The sequence below is a fragment of the Panthera pardus genome, unplaced genomic scaffold, assembly GCF_024362965.1.
Source record: "Panthera pardus isolate Hobbes unplaced genomic scaffold, ASM2436296v1 HiC_scaffold_6, whole genome shotgun sequence".
NCBI classification, from domain to species: domain Eukaryota; kingdom Metazoa; phylum Chordata; class Mammalia; order Carnivora; family Felidae; genus Panthera; species Panthera pardus.
This window is the reverse complement of record NW_026526991.1, coordinates 17136831-17160348: the sequence shown is the minus strand read 5'-3', so window position 1 is coordinate 17160348 and position 23518 is coordinate 17136831. Positions and strand designations below refer to the sequence as shown.

At 42.1% G+C, this 23518-nt stretch overlaps 1 protein-coding gene across 1 annotated transcript; it reads left to right on the top strand.

The window, feature by feature from the left end:
* The first annotated feature begins 8555 nt into the window (after positions 1 to 8555).
* Positions 8556 to 17002, top strand: NOPCHAP1 (NOP protein chaperone 1). The gene is made up of 4 exons (XM_019446653.2): positions 8556 to 8728; positions 10558 to 10644; positions 12791 to 12927; positions 14894 to 17002. Exons 1-4 carry the CDS (start codon positions 8617 to 8619, stop codon positions 15110 to 15112), a joined length of 555 nt encoding a protein of 184 aa, XP_019302198.1. The 5' UTR covers positions 8556 to 8616; the 3' UTR covers positions 15113 to 17002.
* The last annotated feature ends 6516 nt before the right edge of the window (positions 17003 to 23518 follow it).

Here is a 23518-nt window from a genome sequence, read left to right as displayed (position 1 = left end):
ATTTAGTTATGGGAATAATTAAAATTGACTAAAATGAAAAAATACCTTTCATCAAAAACCAACGAGTTCTATAAGCTTAAATGGCTCCCTGCTCCACCTGTATGCACATTTTCACCCTTTATTAAAATAATATGATATTACTTCTGATTCGTTGATATTTAGCAGAATTCAGCACAGGTCTTATTTATGCCATGCTGTGGATGGAGCTTTGAAGGAGAAACGATGCCTTGCACTATATACAAAACTTCAACCCTTAAAAAAAATAATTTAAAAATTCCAGGGGTGGCTCAGTTGGTTGAGCATCCAACTCTTGATTTTGGCTCAGGTCATGAACCCAGGGTCCTGGGATAGAGCCCTGCATCGAGCTCTGTGTCAAGAGTGGAACCTGCTTAAGATTTTCTCTCCCGCTGCCCCTCTTTCCCACTTGCATACTCTCTCTCTCTAAAATAAAATAAAAATAAAATTTTCAGCAGATGAGGCAGATAATCAAGTTAATTCCAGTTTAAGGTGGCCACTCTTCAGAATACTAGTCTACTAGAAATAAATTTCTGCTCCCCTCTTACCCCCAACCCCCAAGGAAAAATTTTACCCTGCTAGAAAATAAAGCATTTCTTTTACACATTTAATTGTATCCATAGGATTAAAATAGATTAAGAAACTGAAATAAATTATGTGCAGTATAATTACACCATAATTTTCAGCATTAAGTGTTTATGTCTCTAGAGATAAAATAGTTTTGATTCACTAAATTGGGTAATTAAGTTGACCAGATAATTGTTCTGAAGGGCCTGGGAGCCAGGTAATAGCAATTTGAAAAGTTACCAGAATAAATGATCAGTTTGATTAGTCTGCTAAAGATAAAATGTAAGCCTGAAAGGATAAAAATTACCTTTTAGAAAAACCTCAAGGGGCGCCTGGGTGGCTCGGTCGGTTGAGCTTCCAACTTTTGATTTCTGCTCAGGTCATGATCTCACAGTTCATGAGTTCGAGCCCCAAGTCAGGCTCTGGTACTGAGAGCACAGAGCCTACTTAGAATTCTCTGTCTCCCCCTCTCTCTGCTCCCTTCCCTGCTCTCTCTCTCTCCCTCTCTCAAAATAAATAAACATTAAAAAAAGAAAAAGAAAGAAAAACCTCAAGATAACATACCCCAACTATTATTGACTGCAGTAGACATTGTGGGTGAACCCCTAATTTCCTTGGCCTCCTTTCCCTACCACAGAAGCTCTGCCATCTGGATGATATTCATACACCCACCCCAGCTAGAGGAGTGGCCCTGCTTGGCCTAAGCCAATCAGGATAGTCCCATTCCCCTTGTTTCAGCCAGTCCGAAAGTGGGCCCACGACCCAAGTTGGTTAGTTTCATTTACATTTTAACTTTCGGATGACAATCTTATTCCCAAATTTCTCGGGAAAGTTACATGGTAACACCCAATCAGCAATATGGTGCTTCTTGGAATCTATCATCATCAGAGCTTGCTCAGTATAACAACTGCAACATATATGGAGGTCAACCACAGTTTCTTATATTTATATGCCTTCTAAGTATCTTAAAATTTAGAACAGTTTGGGGTGCCTGAGTGGCTCAGTTGGTTGAGTGTCTGACTCTTGATTTCGGCTCAGGCCGTGATCTCACAATCGGTGGATTGAGTCCCACGTTGGGCTCTGTGCTGACAGTTCAGAGCCTGCTTGGGATTCTCTCTCTCCCTCTCTCTGAGTCCCTCCCCTGCTCATGCTCACTCTGTCTCTTTTTCTCTCTAGATAGATAGATAGATTAAAAAAAATAATAAAAAATTAAAATAAGTAAATAAATAAAACAGTTCACCTTCTTTTCATAACATTTCCCTGTTGAATAAAACAGATATTTATGCTGTAAGATTTCCCACACTCTAGATTCGGCTGATTGCTTCCTTGAGTGGTTTCACTTATCCTTCTATTTCCTGTATTTCCTGGAAAGAGATAGTTAGAACCAGGGGCTTGATACAGGAAAAGGTTTGTTTCTTTTTCTTTTCTCTTTTTTTCTTCCTTTCTCCGCCTGCCCCCGCCCCCTTGTTTTGTTTGCAAGAAAACTTATTAGGTGGCACTGTGCACTTCCTAATGCATTGAATCAAAGGAGCACAAAATCCAGTTGGCCGTGCTTTTAGAGATGTCAGAGTGACTGGTAGAGCCATGTTTTGTCAGCTTTACCCAGTGGGCATCTCAGAGTTAGTTCCAGATTCCTTTCGATATGGTCCCAGTGGTCTTTGAAAGCTTCCTTGCTTTCTGGCACCACTGATGTCCCAGGTTTATACTCCCTGACCCAGACTTGACATCATTTGTACAAGAAGCTCTTTTCCTTTCAGTGAGGAAAGGATTTTAGCAGGCACACACTCGGGGTTGCTTGCTATGGTGCCTTGTCCTTGTGTCCAGACTTTCCAGGGAACCAAGCTCAGGAATGAGTGGTTTTTCAGAAAGAGTGAAAGAAATCATGAATTTATACAGATATTACCAGTTCAAATTTGAAATTACGGGAGGATTTTTTTTAAGTTTTTTTTTTCAAGATTTTTTGTTTGTTTTTGAGAGAGAGAGGGACAGAGAGAGAGCACAAGCGAGAGAGAGGCTGAGAGAAAGGGAGACAGAGAATCCCAAGCACGCTCTGGGCTGCCAACGCAGAGCCTGAAGTGGGGCTCCAACCCATGAGTTGTGAGACCATGACTTGAGCTGAAACCAAGAGTCAGACGCTTAACCAACTGTGCCACCCAGGCACCGATGGAGGATTTTACTTTTATTTCTTTTCTCTTGAACAAAAAGTCTGAGCTGCAAATGATATTAATATAATTACTTATTTGCTTTATCCAAGAATATTCCTAGAGCAGTTTCATAATAACCATACTAATAGTGCTACTAGAAATTAAGATGATTGGATACATTTTAAAATTTCTATGTGGGTGTGCATTGTCACTGCCCTTAAGCTGTATCTTACTAATGATGCACTGTCCCAACACTGTGTTTTAAAGTCTCCTAAAATAGTTTCTTTCTGTATTGTTATGCCAGAAATTTGACATATAGTTAAATTCAGTTATTTCAGTTTGTTTTCGGTTGGGAGGGGGATTTTCTTTCCTTTTGTATTTATTTTTATTTTTAAGTAAGCAAGGTATTTACATGATTCCAAAGTCAAAACCATAAATTGTGTACGATCACAGAAGGCCATCTATATCATTTCTTATGTTGGGAATGCTTGGAATTTTCTTTGCAGACTATGATATGTCAATGTTGTGAAACTTCCATGTGACTTAGAAAAAGGTTGAGTGTTAAGAGGATTCGGTCCCCTCTTACTTTGATATTGGCTTTCTACTATGAACAATATTGTAATTAGCTAGTCATCTCCCCTTTCTCTTTCCTCCTTTATCCCAAATATCAGTCTAAAGTATTATCTTTTTTTTAAGTTTATTTATTTATTTTGAGAGAGACAGAGCACGGGTGCACGTGTGCATGCATACAAGTTGAGGAGGGACAGAGAGAGAGGGAGAGAGAGAATCCCAAGCAGGCTCCACGCTGTCAGCACAGAGCCCAACATGGGCCTCGATCCCACAGTGAGATCATGACCTGAGCCAGAATCAAAAGATGGACATTTTACCAACTGAACCATCCAGGCACACACCCCTAAAGTATTACCTTTTCATTCCCAGTTTGTAAAAAACAAGCTTTTCTCTTCATTTATTATCTCTGCTTTCTCCCCATTTTTGATATTTGTTTTATATCCATATTTTCAAGCCTATAAAAATACATAATATTCTTTTAACCTTATTATCACCGGTCGAACTTGGATTATCCCCAATTCTACTGTAAAATGCTCACCACCAAAACTGAGGCTGAATTCCTCCTATCATTTTCTGAAGCTTATTCTCTAGGAGATTCCTCAAGAAGGCTCTGGGAGCAATATTTCCTGTTCTTATCATGTTCATAAGTGTCTGTGTCTTTAAAACTTTTATACTTGAAAGGCAGTTAAACTACATCCTTAGCTTAAATTTTCCTTCTTTGAGCATCTTAAATAAGTTATTCAATTGCATTCTGGCAAAAATCTTTCTGTCAAAATATCCAGTGCCAGTCTTATTTTCTTTCCTCATGACTTACTGGGTCTTTTTGCCAAAATACTCTGACAGTGTTTTTCTTATATTTAAAGTCCAAGAGTTTTACCAGAGTATGTTTTGGTAGGGACTATTCTGGGCTGATTTTTCTGGAAAAATGATACGGTCCTTTGATACGTATACTCAAATTTCTACACATTTTAGGACAATTTTCTTGAATTACTTTTAAAGTAAATTCTTTATTTCACAATAATTTTAATTTTATGGAAAATTCTGGAAGATAGCACAGAGAGTTTCATATGTCTATTACCGAGTTTCCATCTTTTGTTATTATTGTACATACCATGGTACATTTGTCAAAAACAAGAACCAGTATTGTGATAGTTGGTGTTTTTCATGGAATCTGTCCATTTCACCTAAATTAGAAAATTTATTGGCATAATTGTTTAGGATGTTTCCTTTATCCATTTGATGTCTGTAGAATCTGTGGTAATACCCCTTTTTCATTTCTGATATTAATATTACTTGTCTTCTCCATTTATTTTCTGATTAGCTTGGATAGAGGGTTATTAACTTTATTGACTTTTGTAAATAATCAGCTTTTGGTTTTATTGATTTTTTATATTGTGCTTATTTTTTTATTTTATTGATTTCCACACTTTATAATTTTCTTTATTCTGCTTGCTTTGGGTTTAATTTGTTCCTTTTTTTCTAGTTAATGTGGAAGCTTAGATAAATGAGACTTTATATCTTTTCAAATATCAGCACTTAATGCTATAAATTTCCCCCCTTGTACTGGTCCAGCTACACTGCATACATTTTTTTTTTGAATGTTTATTTATTTTTGAGAGAGAGAGACTGAGCATGAGTGGGGAGGGCAGAGAAAGAGGGAGACACAGAGTCTGGAGCAGGCGCCAGGACGTGGGCTGGAACTCATGAACTGGATGGAGATCATGACCTGAGCTGAAGTCGGATGCTTAACCGACTGAGCCACTCAGGTGTCCCTACACTGCGTACATTTTGATATTTTCTGTGTTTATTTTAATTCAGCTCAAAATATTTTATAATTTCTTTTCTGTTTTTTATTTGACTCGTGGGTTATTTAAAACTGAATTGTTTAATTTGCAAATATTTGGAGATTTTCCAGATATGTTTTTGTTATTGTGATCTAGTTTGCTTTTGATAATCTAGATAAGATTTTTAGTTTTGTTGACATCAGAGAACAAACTTTGTATGATTTCAATCTTTATTTTTTAAATTTTTTAAAACATTTTATTTATTTTTTTGTAAGACAGAGAGACAGAGCATGGCAGGGGAGTGGCAGAGAGAGAAGGAGATACAGAATCTGAAGCAGGCTCCAGGCTCCCAGCTGTCAGCACAGAGCCCGACGCGGGGCTTGAACCCATGAACTGGGAGATCGTGACCTGAACCGAATTAGGATGCTTAACTGACTGAGCCACCCAGGCACCCCTGTATGACTTCAATCTTTTAAATGTTTTGTGACTTGTTTTATGGCCTTGCATATGATCAATCTTATTGATTATTCTGTTACCATTGAAACAATGTGTATTCTGCTGTTGCAAGGTCCCGTGTTCTGCATGTCAGTTAGGTTAAGCTGGATGATAGTTTTGTTCAAGACGTCTTTATACTTACTGGTTTTGTGTATACTTTATTCTACCAACTATTGAGAGAGGAAGGTCAAAATCTCCAACGATAATAATAATATTGTCTATTTCTCCTTTTAGTTCTATTAGATTTTCCTTCTTATACTTCAAAGCTCGGTTATAAGATGCATTCCCAATTATTGTGAATCATGATGAATTTATCCCCTCATCATTATGAAATGTCCCTCTTTATCCTTCGTGCATTAGTCTGCTCAGGTTGCTATGACAAAATACCACAATTAAACAAGAGAAATTACTTTTCTCACAGTTCTGAAGGCCGGAAAATCCAAGATCAAGGTTCTACCAGGGTTGGTAGCTGATGAGAGCTCTTGCCTTGGGTTGCATAAGGCTGCCTTCTTACCATGCGTTCACAATGTGTGTGTACATGTGGAGAGAGAAAGAGTAGTACTCTGGTGTTTCTTATAAGGGCACTAATCCTATTGGATCAGGGCCCCACACTTACAACCTCATCTAATCATGATTACTTCCTCACAGTCCCCATTTCCAAATATAGCTACACTGGGGGGTTAGGGCTTCAACCTAAGATTTGGGGAGGACACAAACATTCAGTCGACAGCACTTTGTCTTGAAATCCACTTTGTCTGATAGTAATGTGGCTACTCTGACTTGATTTTTGTTTCATATTTGCATGGTTTACCTTTTCCATCACTTGACCTTTAACCTATGTGTCTTTAGTTAAAGGGAATTTCTTGCTGACAGCATGCAGTAGGGTCTTGTTTAATCCAGTCCAACAATGTTTGCCTTTTAAATCTTAGACTAATTTACATCTAATCTAATTACTGAAATGGGTATAACTTAAGTTTATCATCTTCTTATTGGTTTTCTATTTGTCTCATCTGTTCTTTGCTCCTCTTTTCTTTTATCCTGTTTTGTTTTTTTGTTTTTTGTTTTGGACTAATTGATTATATCTTACAGCTCAGTTTTTATCTCCACTATTGGCTGATTAGCTATTCTACTTTTCACTTTTTTTAGGAGTTGCTCTAGTCTTTACAACATAAATCTTTAACTTATCACTATCGATCTTTAAATCCTATTAAAGTACTTCACATAAAGTATAAGATCCTTAATTTTAATGTTTACTATTTATTTATTCATCATTATTATTTTTTTTTTAAGTAAACTCTACCCCCATGGTGGCTCTTGAACTCATGACTCCACGATCAAGAGTCACATGTTCTACCGACTGAGCCAGCCAGGTGCCCCTGAAATATGAGATCCTTACAACAGATTCACTACCTCCACTTTCTGTGCCATTCTTGTCATATGTATTTTAGTTCTACATTTGTTATAAACCCTATAATATTTTTTAAAAATCTAAACAATGATCTTTTAGAGCTATTAAAGGTGAAAAAAATGTTTTACATTTATTGTCATATTTTACAAAATGGCTTTTCTGGTTAACAACATCATTTCTAGGAGGGAGAATAAATTCTGCCAGTGCATCTTCTACTCTATCTTAGCTAAATATGAATGTCTTCCATTTCTTTTTTTTTTTTTTAATTTTTTTAATGTTTATTTATTCTTGAGAGAGAGAGAGACAGAGTGTGAGCCGGGGAAGAGACAGAGAAAGGGAGACACAGAATTCAAAGCAAGCTCCAGGCTCTGAGCTGCCAGCACAGAGCCCGACACGGGGCTCGAACTCACAAGCAGTGAGATCACGACCTGAGTCAAAGTCTGATGCTTAACGGACTGAGCCACCCAGGTGCCCCTGAATGTCTTTATTTCTAAGCTATTGTTACAAAGAGCTCCATTAGTTTTATACAGCATTGTACCTATGGGCTGCTTCTGATCTCAGTCAACAATTCACAACAGAGATTTGAAGACATTTCTAAGGGCTAGAATACGGTTTTACGGAGGTGAACCATCAATCAATGAAACAATTCACAATAATTCATTTGTTTAACTTCTCTCCGTTCATTCACTAAACATGGATTAATCATTAACTATGTGCCTGACTCCAAGTGAGGCACTGGAAATATAAAGAAAGAAAGGTGCTGTCCTTCCCTGAATGATCTCCAGAGTAGATTTTAAATAGAAAGAGAGTGAAGTCAGCTTTTAAACTACATCAATCAGTGTTTTCAGTGCCTGCTGTCATTTCTCCCATAATTTTTTGTGCCCTACATTTTAGAATTTGGTTGTAATATAATGTTAAGTTGTTATTATGGTAACAATAAGGGGGAGTTGCTCAACGAACAGTTTCAGCTTTGCAAGATGAAAAATTCTAGAGATCTTGTGCATAAACATGTAAATACAGGTAACACTTCTGAACTGTCCACTTAAAAATGGTTAAGATGCTAAATTTTATGTTGCCTATGTTTTTTTTTTTAATTTTTTTTCAACGTTTTTTATTTATTTTTGGCACAGAGAGAGACAGAGCATGAACGAGGGAGGGACAGAGAGAGAGGGAGACACAGAATTGGAAACAGGCTCCAGGCTCCGAGCCATCAGCCCAGAGCCTGACGCGGGGCTCGAACTCACGGACCGCGAGATCGCGACCTGGCTGAAGTCGGACGCTTAACCGACTGCGCCACCCAGGCGCCCCGCCTATGTTTTTTTTTTTTAACCACAATATAAAAATAAAAGAACGAGAAGGACAGCCCCATGGTGCGCTGTTGTCCGGATCGTTTGACTAAAATCAACTTTTGCCAGCTGTTTCATCCAGTGATGGGACCTCAGAAGCCCCAACCTTCCTTTTCCCACCACAGAAGTGGCCTCAGGGATCCGCCAGGTGTCGCCCTGGCCGCCAGCTGCCATAACCCCGCCCACTTCCTAGTTTCGTCCAATCGCGGCCTTGGCCCCGCCCCCTGCCCGAGCTTCTTTCCTGCATCCGGGTCTGGGTGGGCTGGCTCTCAAGTCTAGCGAGGGGCATGGAGGTACGCGAGGAGTCCCAGTCTGGAGCTTCTCCCTCTTCACCCCGGGACTGCTCGGGGATCTCGGTGTCTAAGGAACTGCTGACGGCGGGAAGCGGCGGCCGCGCAGGTGACGGGCGGGTGGCGTTGGCATGCAGTGCTCACGTGCGGCGGGGGGCGTGTGAGCCGGGGGGACAGGCTGACGGCCCCCTGCCCGAGCCCGGCACCCCCGAAGGGACGCCCAGGGGTGGCCACAGGGCTTCTGCGTGACCGCCACGGCGCGGCTGGGGTTCGGAGGCCTCGGGGCGGCCACGCGGCCATGGGCCCAGAGAGGGTCTTAGGTTCTGCGGAGTAGTGGGCCCCCACCCTGCGGAGCGGCGCAGCAGGACACGTCCCCTAAGGGGGAGGGCTTGAGGAGGGCCTTAGGTCGGCTGTCCCGGGTCCCAGCAGCTGGCTGGTGGGGGGAGCAGGTGACTATTATGGATTAACCCCCGCATCCCCACCCCTCTGTGTTCTCAGAACCACCCCTTAGTGCCTTGCCTCTGTCTCGTAGAGGGACACTTGGTTCCAGGAAAGCTACATAGGATTGCAGACACCGTAGTGGAGTTTAAAAGCATGGATTCGAATCCCAACTCCACGCGTGATTAGCTGTAGAACTATAGGAAAGTTTACGTTCTGAACGCCCCAGTTTTCACATTTGGGAAATGGAGGTATTCTCAGTGAATATTAGCTTGAAGACATTCGGTGAGAACCCAGAGCATCCCAAAGTTATGATAAGAGCCAACTCTTAGGTAGTGCTTACTGTGACCCAGGAATTAATTAACTTGTTTAATCCTCACAAAAGCCTTGTGCAGAAGGTTCTGTTATCTCTATTTTATAAAGGTGAGAAACTGAGTCACCGTGTATCATACAGATAAGTAACTTGCTGGAGATCTCTTGGCTGGAAAGTGGCAAAATTAGGATTTGAATGCAGTCAGTCTAGCTCCAGACTGATGGGATTCTTTATGCTAATCCCATTGTTAGACCTAAAGTAGTAATCAAAGAATATTTGTTAAGCTCTGCTTTGGGGGTGAACAGGAGTTTTGTACTTAAGTGAAGAGGTTTTCCAGTTGCTGGAAACAGGGGGATCAAAGCCTTGAGTTTTGAAAAACTCAGGCCCTGTCCTCTGAACTCTGATGGGCTGAAGAGTTGTTTGATTTGGCAAGTAGTCGTGAGGGGGCCGAAAAAGTGTATGGGGGTGGTGGGGGGACAACAAAAGGTTTTCAAAGGGCTCATTTGTCTAGGTTGGATATTTTTCTTTAATTTTCTTTTAATGTTTATTTACTTTTGAGAGAGAGAGAGAGAGCGCGTGAGTTGGGGAGGGCCAGAGAGAGGGAGACAGAATCCGAAGGAGGCTCCAGGCTGTGAGCTGTCAGCCCAGAGCCCAACTCAGGGCTCAAATGCACGAACCAACCGTGAGGTCATGACCTGAGCTGAAGTCAGATGTTTAACCGATTGAACCACTCAGGCGCCCCTAGGTTGGACATGTTTAATGAAGGTCCACTAACAAAGGCAGGTGTGCTTTATAAATAAAGGAATGCTCCAAGAGGTTAAATAATTTGCCCAATATAACCACGTCTGGCTCCACTTAACTATTATTGTGTCTGTACTGCTTCCTCTGTCCCTTTGTTGCAGAAACTCATTTGTCACTGATGGATTTCTGATCCGCACAGGTGCAGGTTAGTTTGCACTTAATGCTTAGCATCGGTGACACATACAGATGTATGAGACAGGCCTAAGGAAGGGCAGCTGGGTGTTTGTAAAGAGGTAAAATGTTGCAATGGAACTTGGAGGGCCTCTTTTTCTAAAAATGTCTTGGAGAATGTGGAATGTTCAAGACTTGAGAGTGGTCATGACAAGTTCGCTGACGGGCTTCTATTTCCTTATGCTCTAGTAAATTCAGTGTTGGTGTGCTTTCAGGTATATGGGACAGGTTACTCATCAACCCCAAGCCTAATTGCAGAAAAACTTCCACTCTTCAAACAGTTCGGATAGAGAGGAGTCCCTGTAAGTATCTTTCCCTCTCTTTCTTTTACCCCTTTCTCTCTCCAAAACTCTCTGTGATGTTAAATTTTGCCCATGTAAGCAGTAGAGGTCCACAGGGAACCCCAGCTATTGGACCCAAGCTCTTTGTCGTCGCCCTGGGACTGCTCAGGGGGTTTGGTGTCTAAACGAGTTGCTCACGGTGTATTCATTCCATCTGTAGAGTTCCATTTGAGTCCTTTTTATGTTTCTCATTTCTTTCCTTGTGATTAATTGTAGGGCTTTGTATGTATATGGCCTGATTTCACCCTCTGGCAGCCCTATTTTACAATTAAAGGCCATTTCTTTTTTCCCCCTTTCTAAAAAAACAATTTTTTAAATGTTTATTTATTTTTGAGAGACAGAGGGAGAGAGAGCATGAGCGGGGGAGGAGTAGAGAGAGAGAGAGGGAGACACAGAATCCAAATCAGGCTCCAGGCTCTGAGCTGTCAGCACAGAGCCCACTGTGGGCTGTGAGATCATGACCTGAGCTGAAGGCGGACACTCAACCGACTGAGCCAGCCAGGCACTTCAATTCAAGGCCATTTCTTGACCTTTACCACCTTTTTCTTTTCACATTATATGCACAGTTATGTGCTGGGCTTCTTTTGAGAGCTAACGACATTACACATACCTTGCTTATTGATTCCCCTGTACTTAGGATAATACAGTTATTACCCCTGTTTTACAGATGAGTAAATTGAGGTTTTGTTTATTTATTTATTTTGAGAGAGAGAGAATGCTCGCGTGCATGCGTGGGGAAGGGGCAAAGAGAGAGAGAGGGACAGAATATCCTAAGCAGGCTCCACGCTGTCGGCACAGAGGCTGACTCGGGGCTCCATCCCATGAACTGTGAGATCATGACCTGAAATGAAATCAAGAGTTGAACATTTAACCAGTTGAGCCACCCAGGCACTCCTAAATTGAGGTATTGAATGGTTAAATTTAAATTTTTTGGGACACTTGTGGCTGCAGATGACTAAACTCCAACTCCTGATTGCCTTAAGCCAAAAAATAAGTTACGTTGACCAATTTTATTGTGGGACAGGGAACAGTGATTTCAGGTACCTCTGCACCCAGGTGCTCGCTGTCATCCGGGGTCTCCTGCTCTAACTCTTAGCTCTGCTTCCCTAGGTGTTGGCTCACTCTAGAACAGGCCCTTCCTCACCATGGGGCAAGTTGCCCAGTTCATCAGCAGCTCAACCACTCATTTACTGACTCAGAAAGAAGGGCTCTCTTTCTCCACAGTTCAGGCTGAAGTTCCAGGGTGATCTCTTATGGGCCTGGCTAGATCACAGTGTCACCGTCTATGGTATTGCACCAAAGCACGGTGACCAATGTTGTGGAACATCTAGGCATGTACAGGGTAAGGCACAAGGGTGGCAAGGAATGACAGAGCTTAAAAGGAAGGTCAGGATTATGTTATCAGAAACAAGGGGAACATGTTGGGTAGGTGGAGACAACCACTACTTAGTTAACGTGCCGAAGGTAGTTCAGGTAGAAGGCGGAACTGGGACGCTGTGAATAACCTCGTCAGCCTGAATGCAAAGCCTCAGAGCCTGGCTCGTTTAACTATTAAGTCATACTTTCTCCTTATGTAGTGACTATTGGTTGAATGCCAGCATTCTAGAAATGTGCAGTTCTGGGGATATATGAAAACACTAATAAACATTGAGAAATATTCGCTAACTTGTGTAGTCCTACTGCTTTAAGGATTCAGAAAAAGGTTAGAGGTTTTTAAAATGGAAGAAATTTGAGTTTTTTTTAAGTTATAACTGTTGTCGCTGTGATTACTTTAAAAATAGATTTTTTTTAACATTTTATTTTTGAGAGACAGAGTGAGACAGAGCATGAGCAGGGGAGGGGCAGAGAGAGGGGGGAATCCCAGAATCCAATGCAGGCTCCAGGCTCCGAGCTGTCACCACAGAGCCTGATGCGGGGCTCGAACCCACAGACCGGGAGATCATAACTTGAGCCGAAGTCGGATGCCCAGCAGAGCCAACTGAGCCACCCAGGTGCCCCTGATTACTTTTCAAGTCAGAAGTGTTTTATAGGAAATTCTGGATTTTAAAATCTGAAGTGTGGCCAAAGACTAACATAAATATTGATACACTCTATTTTCTCTCCTTAGTGTTGGACCAAGTACAGACCTTTCTCCCACAGATGGCTCAGGCAAATGAAAAGCTAAGAAAAGAAATGGCAGCCGCACCCCCTGGGCATTTCAATATTGAAGATATTGATGGGAGTCTTGGAAAAGTTATACAAATGGTAGCTATGCTTTGTTTTCATTTCATCAAGTATGAAATTTACCGGTATGCCCCGTCATCTACAAAAGAGAGGACTTTTCCATTTTAACTCCAAGTGTTATTTTCCTTCTTGCAAAGTCAGCTCATGCTTCCAGCACTGTGTGGGAACTCGGTCATTTTATGATTAGGGATCTTACAGACCAGTAAGCTTCCTTGGGTGGAGCTTAGAAATTTAGTAATAGAGAATCATAGGAGGGCTTTTAAGGTCAAATATTACATTTGTTATCTTGAAGCATTAATTTACTAAGTGTCCTAGTGGATTTTTTTTTTCCCATCCAAGGCCTGAAAGAAGTAATCACAGCCTGATTGATAGAAAATGCAAAAATGAATGTGTTTAATGCAATAACTGATTACCTAAGCCACATGCAAAATCCTCTCCATTTAGATTCACATCTTATTTCTGCCCCGGAGTTCCCTTTATAACACTTGTGTCTGGACAGAGCCGACACCGTTGTTGATGATAATATCCCATTCGGCAGCAGCTCTGCTCAGCGCTGCTTCCAGAATATTTCCCAGAGCCAGCCACTCTGTGTGACGTCTGCTGCTGCCGCCCTCGGTCCACGGAATCGTGGTCTCCACCCTGGACTATTGCAGTGACTTCTCAACAGGCTCCCCTGCTTCTGCCCTTTCTTCCCTAGAATCTGCTCTTCACACTGTCTGTGGCTCACTTTCCCATCACGTTTCTGATGAATTCAGAGTCCTTCCAGGGCCCGTGTGAGCGGCCTCCAGCTCTCCATCTGACTTCCCTCCCTCCTGGCCCCCTCTTGCCTGCGCTCCCGTTCACGCGCCTTGCTCCAGGCCTGTTCCCTCTGTGTGGAAGGCTCTTGCCCACATTTCTGCAGCTTAACTCCCTCTACCTGTCATCAATTGTCCCCTCAACAAGAGGCTTTTCCCGATGGCCCATGAGTACCTTATCCTATCCTACTTTACTTTTGTTCATTTTCACTGCTCCACACTGTGCTTTACATGTAGGTGTTCATTGTCTTTCTTTCCCAACTAGACCAGAGGTCAGCAAATATTTTGTGTAAAGGACCAGCTAGTAAATACTTTTGCTTTGTGGACCGTACTGTCTCTTTGTGACTGCTCATTTCTGCCGCTTTAGCATGAAAGCAGCTGTAGACGATTATGTCACGAATAGGCAAATTTTATCAATGTTACTTATGGACACTGAAACTTGAATATCATATAATTTTTATGTTTTATGAAATATTATTTTTTAATTTTTTTTCCCTACCACTGGGGGAAAAAAAAAACATTCTTAGCCCATGAGCTAAACAAAAACAGTTAGTGGGCTGGGTTTGGCCAACAGGCTACAACTTGCCAATCCCTGCTCAAAAACGTTAAGTTGCACAAAGGCAAGGATTTTGTTGCTGCTCTTGTGGAGTCTCTAGGACCTAGCGTGGTGCCTGGCTCATGTTAGTATTTGTTAATATTTGTGTTTTTTTTGTTTTGTTGGGGGTTTATGTTGTTGTTTTCTAGAGGGCACGCATGCGTGTGTGCATGAGCTGGGGAAGGTCAGAAGGAGAGAGAGAGACTCTCAAGTAGGCTCCATGCCCGGTGCAGAGCCCAAGCCGGGACTCGAGCCTATGACTGTGAGGTCATGACCCGAGCCAAAATCAAGAGTGAGGCAGGCACTTAACTGACTGAGCCACCCAGGCACCTCGATTAATATTTGTTGAACGCCTATCGTTGAATGTGTTCAGGGTATATAGAATCGGGTCATGGGAGGATTTTTTAGACTTGTAGTAAATGTAAATCATTATGGTGGACTGTGGCAACTGAAAGAAAAAAAGTGCCATATTGCACTAAAAATATTTCTTGTCCTTTGTGCTTCAGTATTTGGGCCAAAAGTTGGTTCTTCCCAGGGTTGTTATCACAACTTTAGGCAACTGCCCTGGAATAAATTTCTCACGTGGTGCTTTTGGCAGGATGTGGCCTTGTTTGAGATGAATCAGTCCGATTCAAAAGAAGAGGACAGTTCGGAAGAGAGTTCGCAAGACAGCTCAGAGGACAGCTCAGACTCTGAGGAAGACGACACCGCCTCTTCAGAAGTCACCACAGACAACTTTAAACTTCCTCATTCAGAAGACGGAAAAGGCAAGATCGAGGTTTTGGACAGCCCTGCCAGTAAAAAAAGGAAAGAGTAAAATAAGTGACCTTGGGAACAGGTGACATATGCCTGCTAATTCTGTGGAAAAAGAATGTGACTTGCTGGTTATTTTGCATTTCAGGTATATGTGGTGCTTGTATGTGATATTAGATATTTTTTGTTTCTCAGAGAAACAGAAACTATATTTTAAAGGCTGGAATAGTAGCATTTGGGGAATCTTCTAAGAGCAGACTGTATTTGATCTCATGCTAAAGAGATTCCCTTTAGAAAGCTTAGCTTGTCACTTGTATGGTGACAAGTGAATTTGCTGGCATTTTCTTTCTTCTGCATAGACTTCGGAAATATCAAACTTATTTTAAAGTAAAAATACAAATCCTTTGTTTTTGTTTGAAATTCATTCTCTTGAATAACCCAATATAGGTTTTTTGGGATATTATAAAATCAGATTTATTTGTTACCATCACAGTGTGGGTTCAATAGGGGAGAATTTTTTTTCTTAAGAGAAAGAAATTTTTTATAAAGATAAGAATTATTTATATTCAGCTGCCCTCAGGCATATCTACTTTCATTAAAAAAAAAAAAACAAAAAATAAAAACCACAAAAGTCCTTTGCAGTTTGAGCTGGGAATCTGGTGCTGTATGGTTTCATCATTGTTGGTGACTCTGCAGCCTGAACTCAGTGCAGGTAGAATTTACTGGTTGGAAAAATTCATGATTTTTTTGTCTTTTGGGTTTTTTTGTTTTTCCTTTTTTTCCATAGGCAAATTTTTTTGTTTGAGCTATTAAAACTATTCTACACAGTTGCCCACAGTTTAAAACCTGTCAGATGTAGAAAATAGGGGCATCACAGAAAAAACAGGGTATGGGTCACAAAGAGCTATAAGCTATATATACAACTAGTTTTCCCCCTTTCAAAGGTCAAAATGATCCTATGGTGGCATCGCCTTTCTGCCTCATCCTTGACCTTATTCAATCTCAGATCTCATGGGACTGGCTTTGCTCAGGATATAGGCCTGAGAATTTAAAGGACTGTCTCCAAGTGGGCTAAGCTGATGACATTTGTGCCCTAGAGTTTTAGGTCTCTCTTTTAACTTTTAACTATTTGTTCCTACTCCTCACATCAATGTCTTGTAAATACTCTGAAGATGATTCTCAAGGTTCTTCCTGGTATTTCCCATTGGAAATTGGAACCAGCTCTTCTGGGCTGTGTCTCACTAAATGTACGAAGAGACGAACGGATCTGGAAATGAGACTCCTCAGCTAGAAAGGTTATTGTGCTATATTCTGTAGCACCAAACACAACAGTGACGGATTACTGGTGTAAATATTCAAAGATTGTCTCCTGCCGGCTAATATATTATGCTACATCGTGGAAAGAATTGCATTTATCTGGTTCACTACTTAGCATGGTGCATGGTACAGAATAGGCATGAATAATGTTACCAAATCAATGGATGGATGAGGGCATATGGGAAATTACAACCCATGGAAGGCTGCTCCTGGCAGGGGGATATGAAGGTGTAACTTCACAGGAAATACAGCCTCACAACAGAAATATGCCGAGTGATCAGTGAGAGACCAGTCAGTCTAGAAATACATGCTAGTGTGTAGAATGTGAATATTCCCTCCTGCCATGGCTGTCTCGTGTATTACAGCGAGCCTCCCTATACAGTGAGGGAAGTCAACTAAACTCAGGTCCTCTGGACATGCTCATGACATAGTAGAAAAAAGAAAACCATGAAAATTTAATTTATGATAAAGATGTCATTTTAAGTGAGTGTAAACTGGGTGAATTATTTAGTGTACAATGTCAGAACCGGCTGTTTCAAAAAAGGTTAGATCTTAGCCTCACACTGTGTGCTAAGATAAATTATATGTGGATTAAAGATTTGAATAGAAATAAAATTATAAGGGTTCCATACTAAAATATGGGTGAATATTTAATAGTGAAATAGTTTTTATTTCTTTTTTCAGGAAGCAGGAGTCAAAACCTTTTTGTTTCTGTTTTTGTTTTTTCTTAAGCAGAACATCAAAGTCTGAAATCACAAAGGAAAAGAGCAGAAAACTCATCCACATAAATACTAAAAACCAGGAGGTAGTAAAGACATTTTAAAGGCAAGGGGCAAATTGGGGAAAATATTTGCAATATAAGAAAGAGTGAGCATCAATCTATAAAGGGCTCTTACAAAATAGAAAAAGGACTAATACCTTAATAACAAAAAGGCCAAAGTACATAAAGAATTCACAGAAAAAAAGAATGTTTCAAGCCACATATCAAAAAACAAAAAAAACACAGAGAAACCAAGATTGTATTCTTCACTTTCCAAATCAGCAGATGGGACAATAATAGGTAATAATACTTCCTGAGCCCTTTCTGTGTCACCCACTAGCGTGTTTCATACTCCAGTCACCACCACTCGAGTATATACAAAAACGTATTTGAGTTGCACGTTTAACATCCGTGCACTTTGCCGTATGCATGTTATCCCTTAATTAAAAAGCCGTTTTGTTTGTCAGCAGTTTGCCTTTCAGTCTATTGGAAAGTAAATCACTGTTGGGCTTTGGTTGGTCCAACCTGTGCTCTGTCTGCCAGAGGCTCGTGTGAGATGTGGCAGCCGTTCGGGCAGTGTTTCTATTGCTGCTGAGGCTGGTGAGATGGTCTCCCCGTGCTTGGAATACCATCCCTCTGTGACTCTGGACAGTTACAGATGTGAAAATCAGCTGTGATGGCCTTTGAAGCAGAAATTTCATTCTGAACGGATCTCCCACCTACTCTCACAGTATTTTAATTGTCCATGAAATATGGTACTTCTAAGGAATGCCTGCCTTACAAAGTAGCTCGTGGATTTATGGTTCCCGTATCCACTACTCTGGTAGGGAAAGACCGGAGAAGTTGGGTCTTATTTTCACTTGTATTTCCCTCAGTGCCTAGCATAGGGCCTTTCACTTGATGGAAATGTACAGTAAATGTTCATTAAACTACCCTTTTTCTCTTTCTGTAAGTAAAGTAATTCATCTATGCTTAAGACGAATAGCATCGTGGTTCTCGATCCAGAAGAAACAAGACAGGGTAAACAGGACTGGTGGATTTTCCAAAGAGTTTAACGCTGGAATTTTTGTGGTTGGCTCCCCACTGCCCGGTCGTGGGAAACCGTTGCCCGCGACTGGTTTGGAAATGAGCACGTGACACGGACCTGCCCAATGAGCAAAGCCGTGTTGGTAAACTTTTGGAAAAGAAAGTATTTCTCCTCCCGAAAAAGGAGGCACATAAAGAAGTGAGAGGACTGGGTATTTTACGACTGGATAGGATTCCTGAGAGTCCTGTCTGGTGTCCACAAACTCTTGAGCCTGTACATCAAGCACTGCGAGGGAAACAAAGGACGTCACGGACTCACTGCATTAAATAACTGCAGATGGAACTATCGCTAGGTTTTGTTTTGTGACACAGTTTCCTAATTGTGGAAAAAAAAAAACACAAAACACCACCACCTTAGGAGCTCATTCTGCTTACGTCCACTTCACAGATGAGGAAAGTGACCCGGAGCTGCGACGTATCTTTCCTAAGGCCTCCTAGTAGATAACTGTTAGAGCAGGTTTAGTTCAGCCTGTCGCACCTGGCCACTGTGGGCCCCGTAGTCCTCTGCCACAAGCACAGACTCCAAAGCTATCCGGACCAGACCTCAGCCCGGCCACTTCCCTCACTTTCCCCATCTGCAACATGGGGGTAACGGTCCCCTTATGGGGTTTTGCCAAGAAATGAATGCGTTGACACACAGCACGTGTTTAGAACAGTGCTCAGAAATTGTGAGGTATTATGATGCTATAGGAATAATGCACAGTGGTGGCAAGAATGTGGGGGAAACTGTTAGGAACTTATCCTAACCAACAGATTTGTTCATAAATTTCTGCGTGAGATTTATTGCAAATTTTAAAATAGCAAAAACCAACCATGTCCAACATGTGTCTAAATGTCCACCAACGGAGAACAAGTGAATTAAAGCCACTCAACATGTGAAGAAGCATGTTTATTGACACAGAAAGATGAAAAAAAAAGCAGGTAACAAAGTTATGTGCCGTATTATACTAATTCTGTAAAATATATTTTCATGGAAAAAGTCTGACACAGTCTCAATTATCCGTGGTTATTTCTGTGTGGGAAGTTTATGGTTGAATCTTCCCTTCCCGTTTGATGTAATTTTACATAGTTAGGTATTGTTTAATCATTTTAAAAATCCACTTGGGTATCATTTGCATTAACAGTGATGATAATCACCCCCCATCCACCACGTCTCATTTAGTCTTCTAATGGTCTCCTTTAGTCTGGGTCGCCCTCGACAGCTTTCACTTCCCTGGAGGGCAGGCATAGGGGATCCAGTCTGGTTTTGCAGCCTGTTTCTAGCCACTTCCACAACAGCTCTTGCGGATGGCGACCAGTGTTTGGTGTTTGCTGCCGTGCCCTACGCAGGCCCTGATTCCGGCTTTGGCATGAAGAGCCATCCAGCTTGGTTAAGACCAGCAACTTCACTGCTTCGAGTACCTGTTCTACCAGTGAATAGCTGTGTGATTTGGGCAGGTTACTTAACCTCTTTCACTTGAAGGCAAATATTTACTGAGCTCCTTCCTTCTATGTATTCGGCATTATAGATGCCGCATGGAACAAAAGAAGCACCTGTTTGTGAAGCTCACATTCTAAGGGGGAGAGATTGATGGTAAATAAATGCATGCCAGGCTGTGATAAGTGCTATGAAAAGAAGGCAGGATAAGAAGAATAGTGACAGGACAGATGAGGTATGAGTGTGAGGACGGACACATGTGCTAGAAGATCCATCTCTAGTGAGATGGGATTGGAGGTGAGACATGAAGTGAGGCAGTCAGCCAGGAGGTTGTACGTCGGCAAAGAGAGTTGCAGGAAAAGGCAGTCGTGTGCCGGCACTGGCTTCCGCTTGCTCTGACTGCACGCATCTCTGTAGCTTGAAATCAGCTTTGATGAGAGCATTTATACACAGAAGTTAGCCAATGCTCCGAGAATTTCCCCGGAGGACCATTGGGTAAATATGTGCCAGCACACCACCGGGAGGAGGAACGGTAAGTGCAAGGGCCCTGGGGCAAGAGCTTGATTCGCTTCAGGAACGAACGTCAAGGCAGCTGGGTTGACTAGACAGAACAGGAGGAAAATTCATAGGAGATGAAGTCAGAGGTGGCAAGGAGCAAGATGGATAGGACTTTGCAGGCCCCAATGAGTACACTGGACTTGATTCTATTCGAATCGCAAGGTTTGGGCGGAGGAGTGACAGCATCTGATTTAGACTTAGAGCAGTTACATAAGGAGGCATGAGGAAGACCAGCTGCGGGACCTGAGCAGTCACCAGCATCCGCGATGAGGACGGCTCGGTAGCCGTGGAGCCAGTAAGAAGAGAACCTCGACGGACTCATTTTTCTCAGACGCGAAGATTAAATTAGATAGCATTTACAAAGTGCTTAGCGCCGCGTGTGGCCCCGAGGAGGCCCTCCATAAATGACAGCTGCAGTTTCCGTGGCCGAAAGTAAAGGCCAATCCTGGGGGTGGGGAAGGGGTGCTCATACCTAGCTAGGGTGGCAGATGGTTTCAGCACCAAGGGTAAGCACTGTGTTCCTCACAAGGGAGAGCACAGCGGAGAGACCCTTAAACCGAGCTGGGGGTAGGAAGGCGCAGAGGGTGCGTGAGCAAAGGGGGACTGCTTTAGCAAAGGCGTGTGGAAGAGGATTAGAAGGGCCTAGAGTGTCCACACCTCCCCACGCAGGTGACAGATCACAGCTTTATCCTTCAGTTTAGCCAAATAAACCATGATCTGAAAGAATAGTGATAATCTTCTTAAAAAGTTTTTTTGGGGGGCGCCTGGGTGGCTCAGTCGGTTGAGCGTCCGACTTCGGCTCAGGTCATGATCTCGCGGTCTGTGACTTCGAGTCCTGCGTCAGGCTCTGTGCTGACAGAGCCTGGAGCCTGCTTCGGATTCTGTGTCTCCCTCTCTGCCCCTCCCCCACTCATGCTGTCTCTCTCTCTCTCTCTCTCTCTGTCAAAAATAAATCAACGTTAAAAAAATTTTTTAAATTTTTTTTTAAATAATCTCTATGCCCAACATAGGGCTCGAACTCACAAGACCCTGAGATCAAGAGACCTCTGCCTACAGAGCCAGCCAGGGGTCCAGAAGAGTGATAATCTAATTATTCCCTGTGTTAATTAAATCGCCTGGTAGGCTGTGGGTCATTCTGTTCCAGTTCGAATTCACTGGAATTCCATGCAGGCTTTGATTCTGATCAGCAGTCAGATATCAAAACAAGCCGGTAGGAACTTTAGCACCCGCTGTGGCAGAAGGCTTTGCGCATCTCTCCAAGCACGGGCTGGAGGAGATCTGCGCATCCCTTGAAGATATTTGCAGGGCTGTGCGTGGGAATTTGGGCGGTAGAAGTAGGACAGAGGGGCTCCACACTTTTATCAGATTCTCAAAGTGGTGTGTGGCCCAAAGAAGATTAAAAACACTGCTACTGAGATTAATAGGGAGAAACATCAGTCCAGAAGAAACAGTCCAAAAGTCCAGGATTTTGTTTGCCATTTTTTCTGTTATTAAAATATTTGATAAAGTGATATTTTAGTTCATGTGAAGTCAGTTAAAACACTGCATTTAAAGGTAGTTCCTCTGTGGGCACCTGCGTGGCTCAGCCGGTTAAGTGTCTGACTTCAGCTCAGGTCATGATCTGACAGTTCGTGGGTTTGAGTCCCACGGTGGGCTCTGGGCTGACAGCATAGAGCCTGGAGCCTGCTTCAGATTCTGTATCTATATCTCCCTGTCTCTTTCTGCCCCTCCCCGACTCACACTCTCTCTCTCTCTCTCTCTTAAAAATAAACCTTAAAACATTTTTTTAAGTGGTTCCTTTCTAATAGGGTATTATGTTAAGTGAAATAAGTCAGTCAGAGAAAGACAAATATCATATGATTTCACTCATATGTGGAATTTAAAAAACACAACAGATGAACATAAGGGAAGGAAAAATAAGATAAAAACAGGGAGGCAAACCATGAGAGACTCTTACAGAGAAGAAACTGAGGGCTCCTGGAGGGGACGTGGGTGGGGGGGGGGCTAAATGGGTGATGGGCATTAAGGAGGGCACTTTTGGGATGAGCACTGGGTGTCATATGTAAGAGATGAATCACCGGGTTCTACTCCTGAAACCAAGACTACACTGTATGTTAACTAACTTGAATTTAAATAATACTTTTTAAAAAAGTGATTCCTTTCTAATAAGGCTTTTGTCATTTTATTCAAATATGAACTGTCAGTTTAGACTCAGAATATTCCTACCGATTTAGAGTTTCACCTGTGTCAAGCTCTGATGGTAAATGAGCTATTGTATAATAAAACACGCTTATAGGCAAAATATGCTCTGTTGATCATGGCAGGATCACTCCTGGTATTCTTCCCTTTGGATGTTTTCTGTCTCGGATTTGGTTTGTTGATTGGTTCCCTACATTCCCTTTATGTTAAGCTGCTGACTCTCCAAAGTACCAAGGATTAACTAAGGGCTCCTTCGAATCCAGAGACAGGAATGTTCACTGAAATTTTATAAAAGGAGGAGTAATAGAAGTTAATTTCTCCGACCATCTTCCAGCGACACTGTGATTCAGGAACTCACCTTCCAGTCACATGTGGATGGTGATAATTTGCTCACCGAATATTTTTGTCTGACAACGGTCAATCTAGTGAGTCCTGCATGGATTATAAGAATTCCCATTTCTCAGGCACCGACTATGGTCCAAACACCTTGTCGGGTGCGTTCTGCATCATATCATTCTATTGGCTCCTTCCAGCACCTAATGAGATAGAGACCTTGTCCCCATTTTATAGACACCAAGGCTCTGAGATATTAGGTTACGAACTTGCCCGAGATCACACAGTCAGCGATCACACAGAAGATCCGGTAGGTAGAGAAGCGGAAAACGAGATGTCCTAGGAAGAACGAATGAGCTGCAGAAAGAAAGACAGTCCTTTTCCTCGGACCATTGCCGGTTTTCATTACAGGGCGTTTTTCCGGTGCTGCTACATCAAGCACTGGGTCAGAACAGTGGCGTACAGGAATCAGTGACTCCTGAAAGGGGTGGTAGGAAAATTAATTCATCTGGTTAGTTTATCTCAATATATTTTTAAAATAGTGATGGGGGGACAAAGTTAACTTCTCTTGAGAACCATGAACAAAGCACAGTGCAAGGTACTTATATTATTGCGTTGACTCCTCAAAATAAGGCTCCTGAGGAAGGCATTACTAGCATTACTATCTACCCCATTTGACAGATCAGGAAACTGAGGCTCAGAGAAGTTGTGTAGGTTTCCTCAAGTCACATGGCAGGATGGTATTACATGGACCAAGATCAGTCTCCAAAGGCTACTATATTCTATGTCATGCTGTAAAA

Excerpts from the sequence above, each read along its gene's own strand:
- NOPCHAP1 (XM_019446653.2), top strand. The coding sequence starts at position 8,617 with ATGGAGGTACGCGAGGAGTCCCAGTCTGGAGCTTCTCCCTCTTCACCC. Across the intron at positions 8,729-10,557 it reads GGGAAGCGGCGGCCGCGCAG|GTATATGGGACAGGTTACTC; the intron begins GTGACGGGCGGG and ends GTGTGCTTTCAG. Across the intron at positions 10,645-12,790 it reads TCGGATAGAGAGGAGTCCCT|TGTTGGACCAAGTACAGACC; the intron begins GTAAGTATCTTT and ends TTCTCTCCTTAG.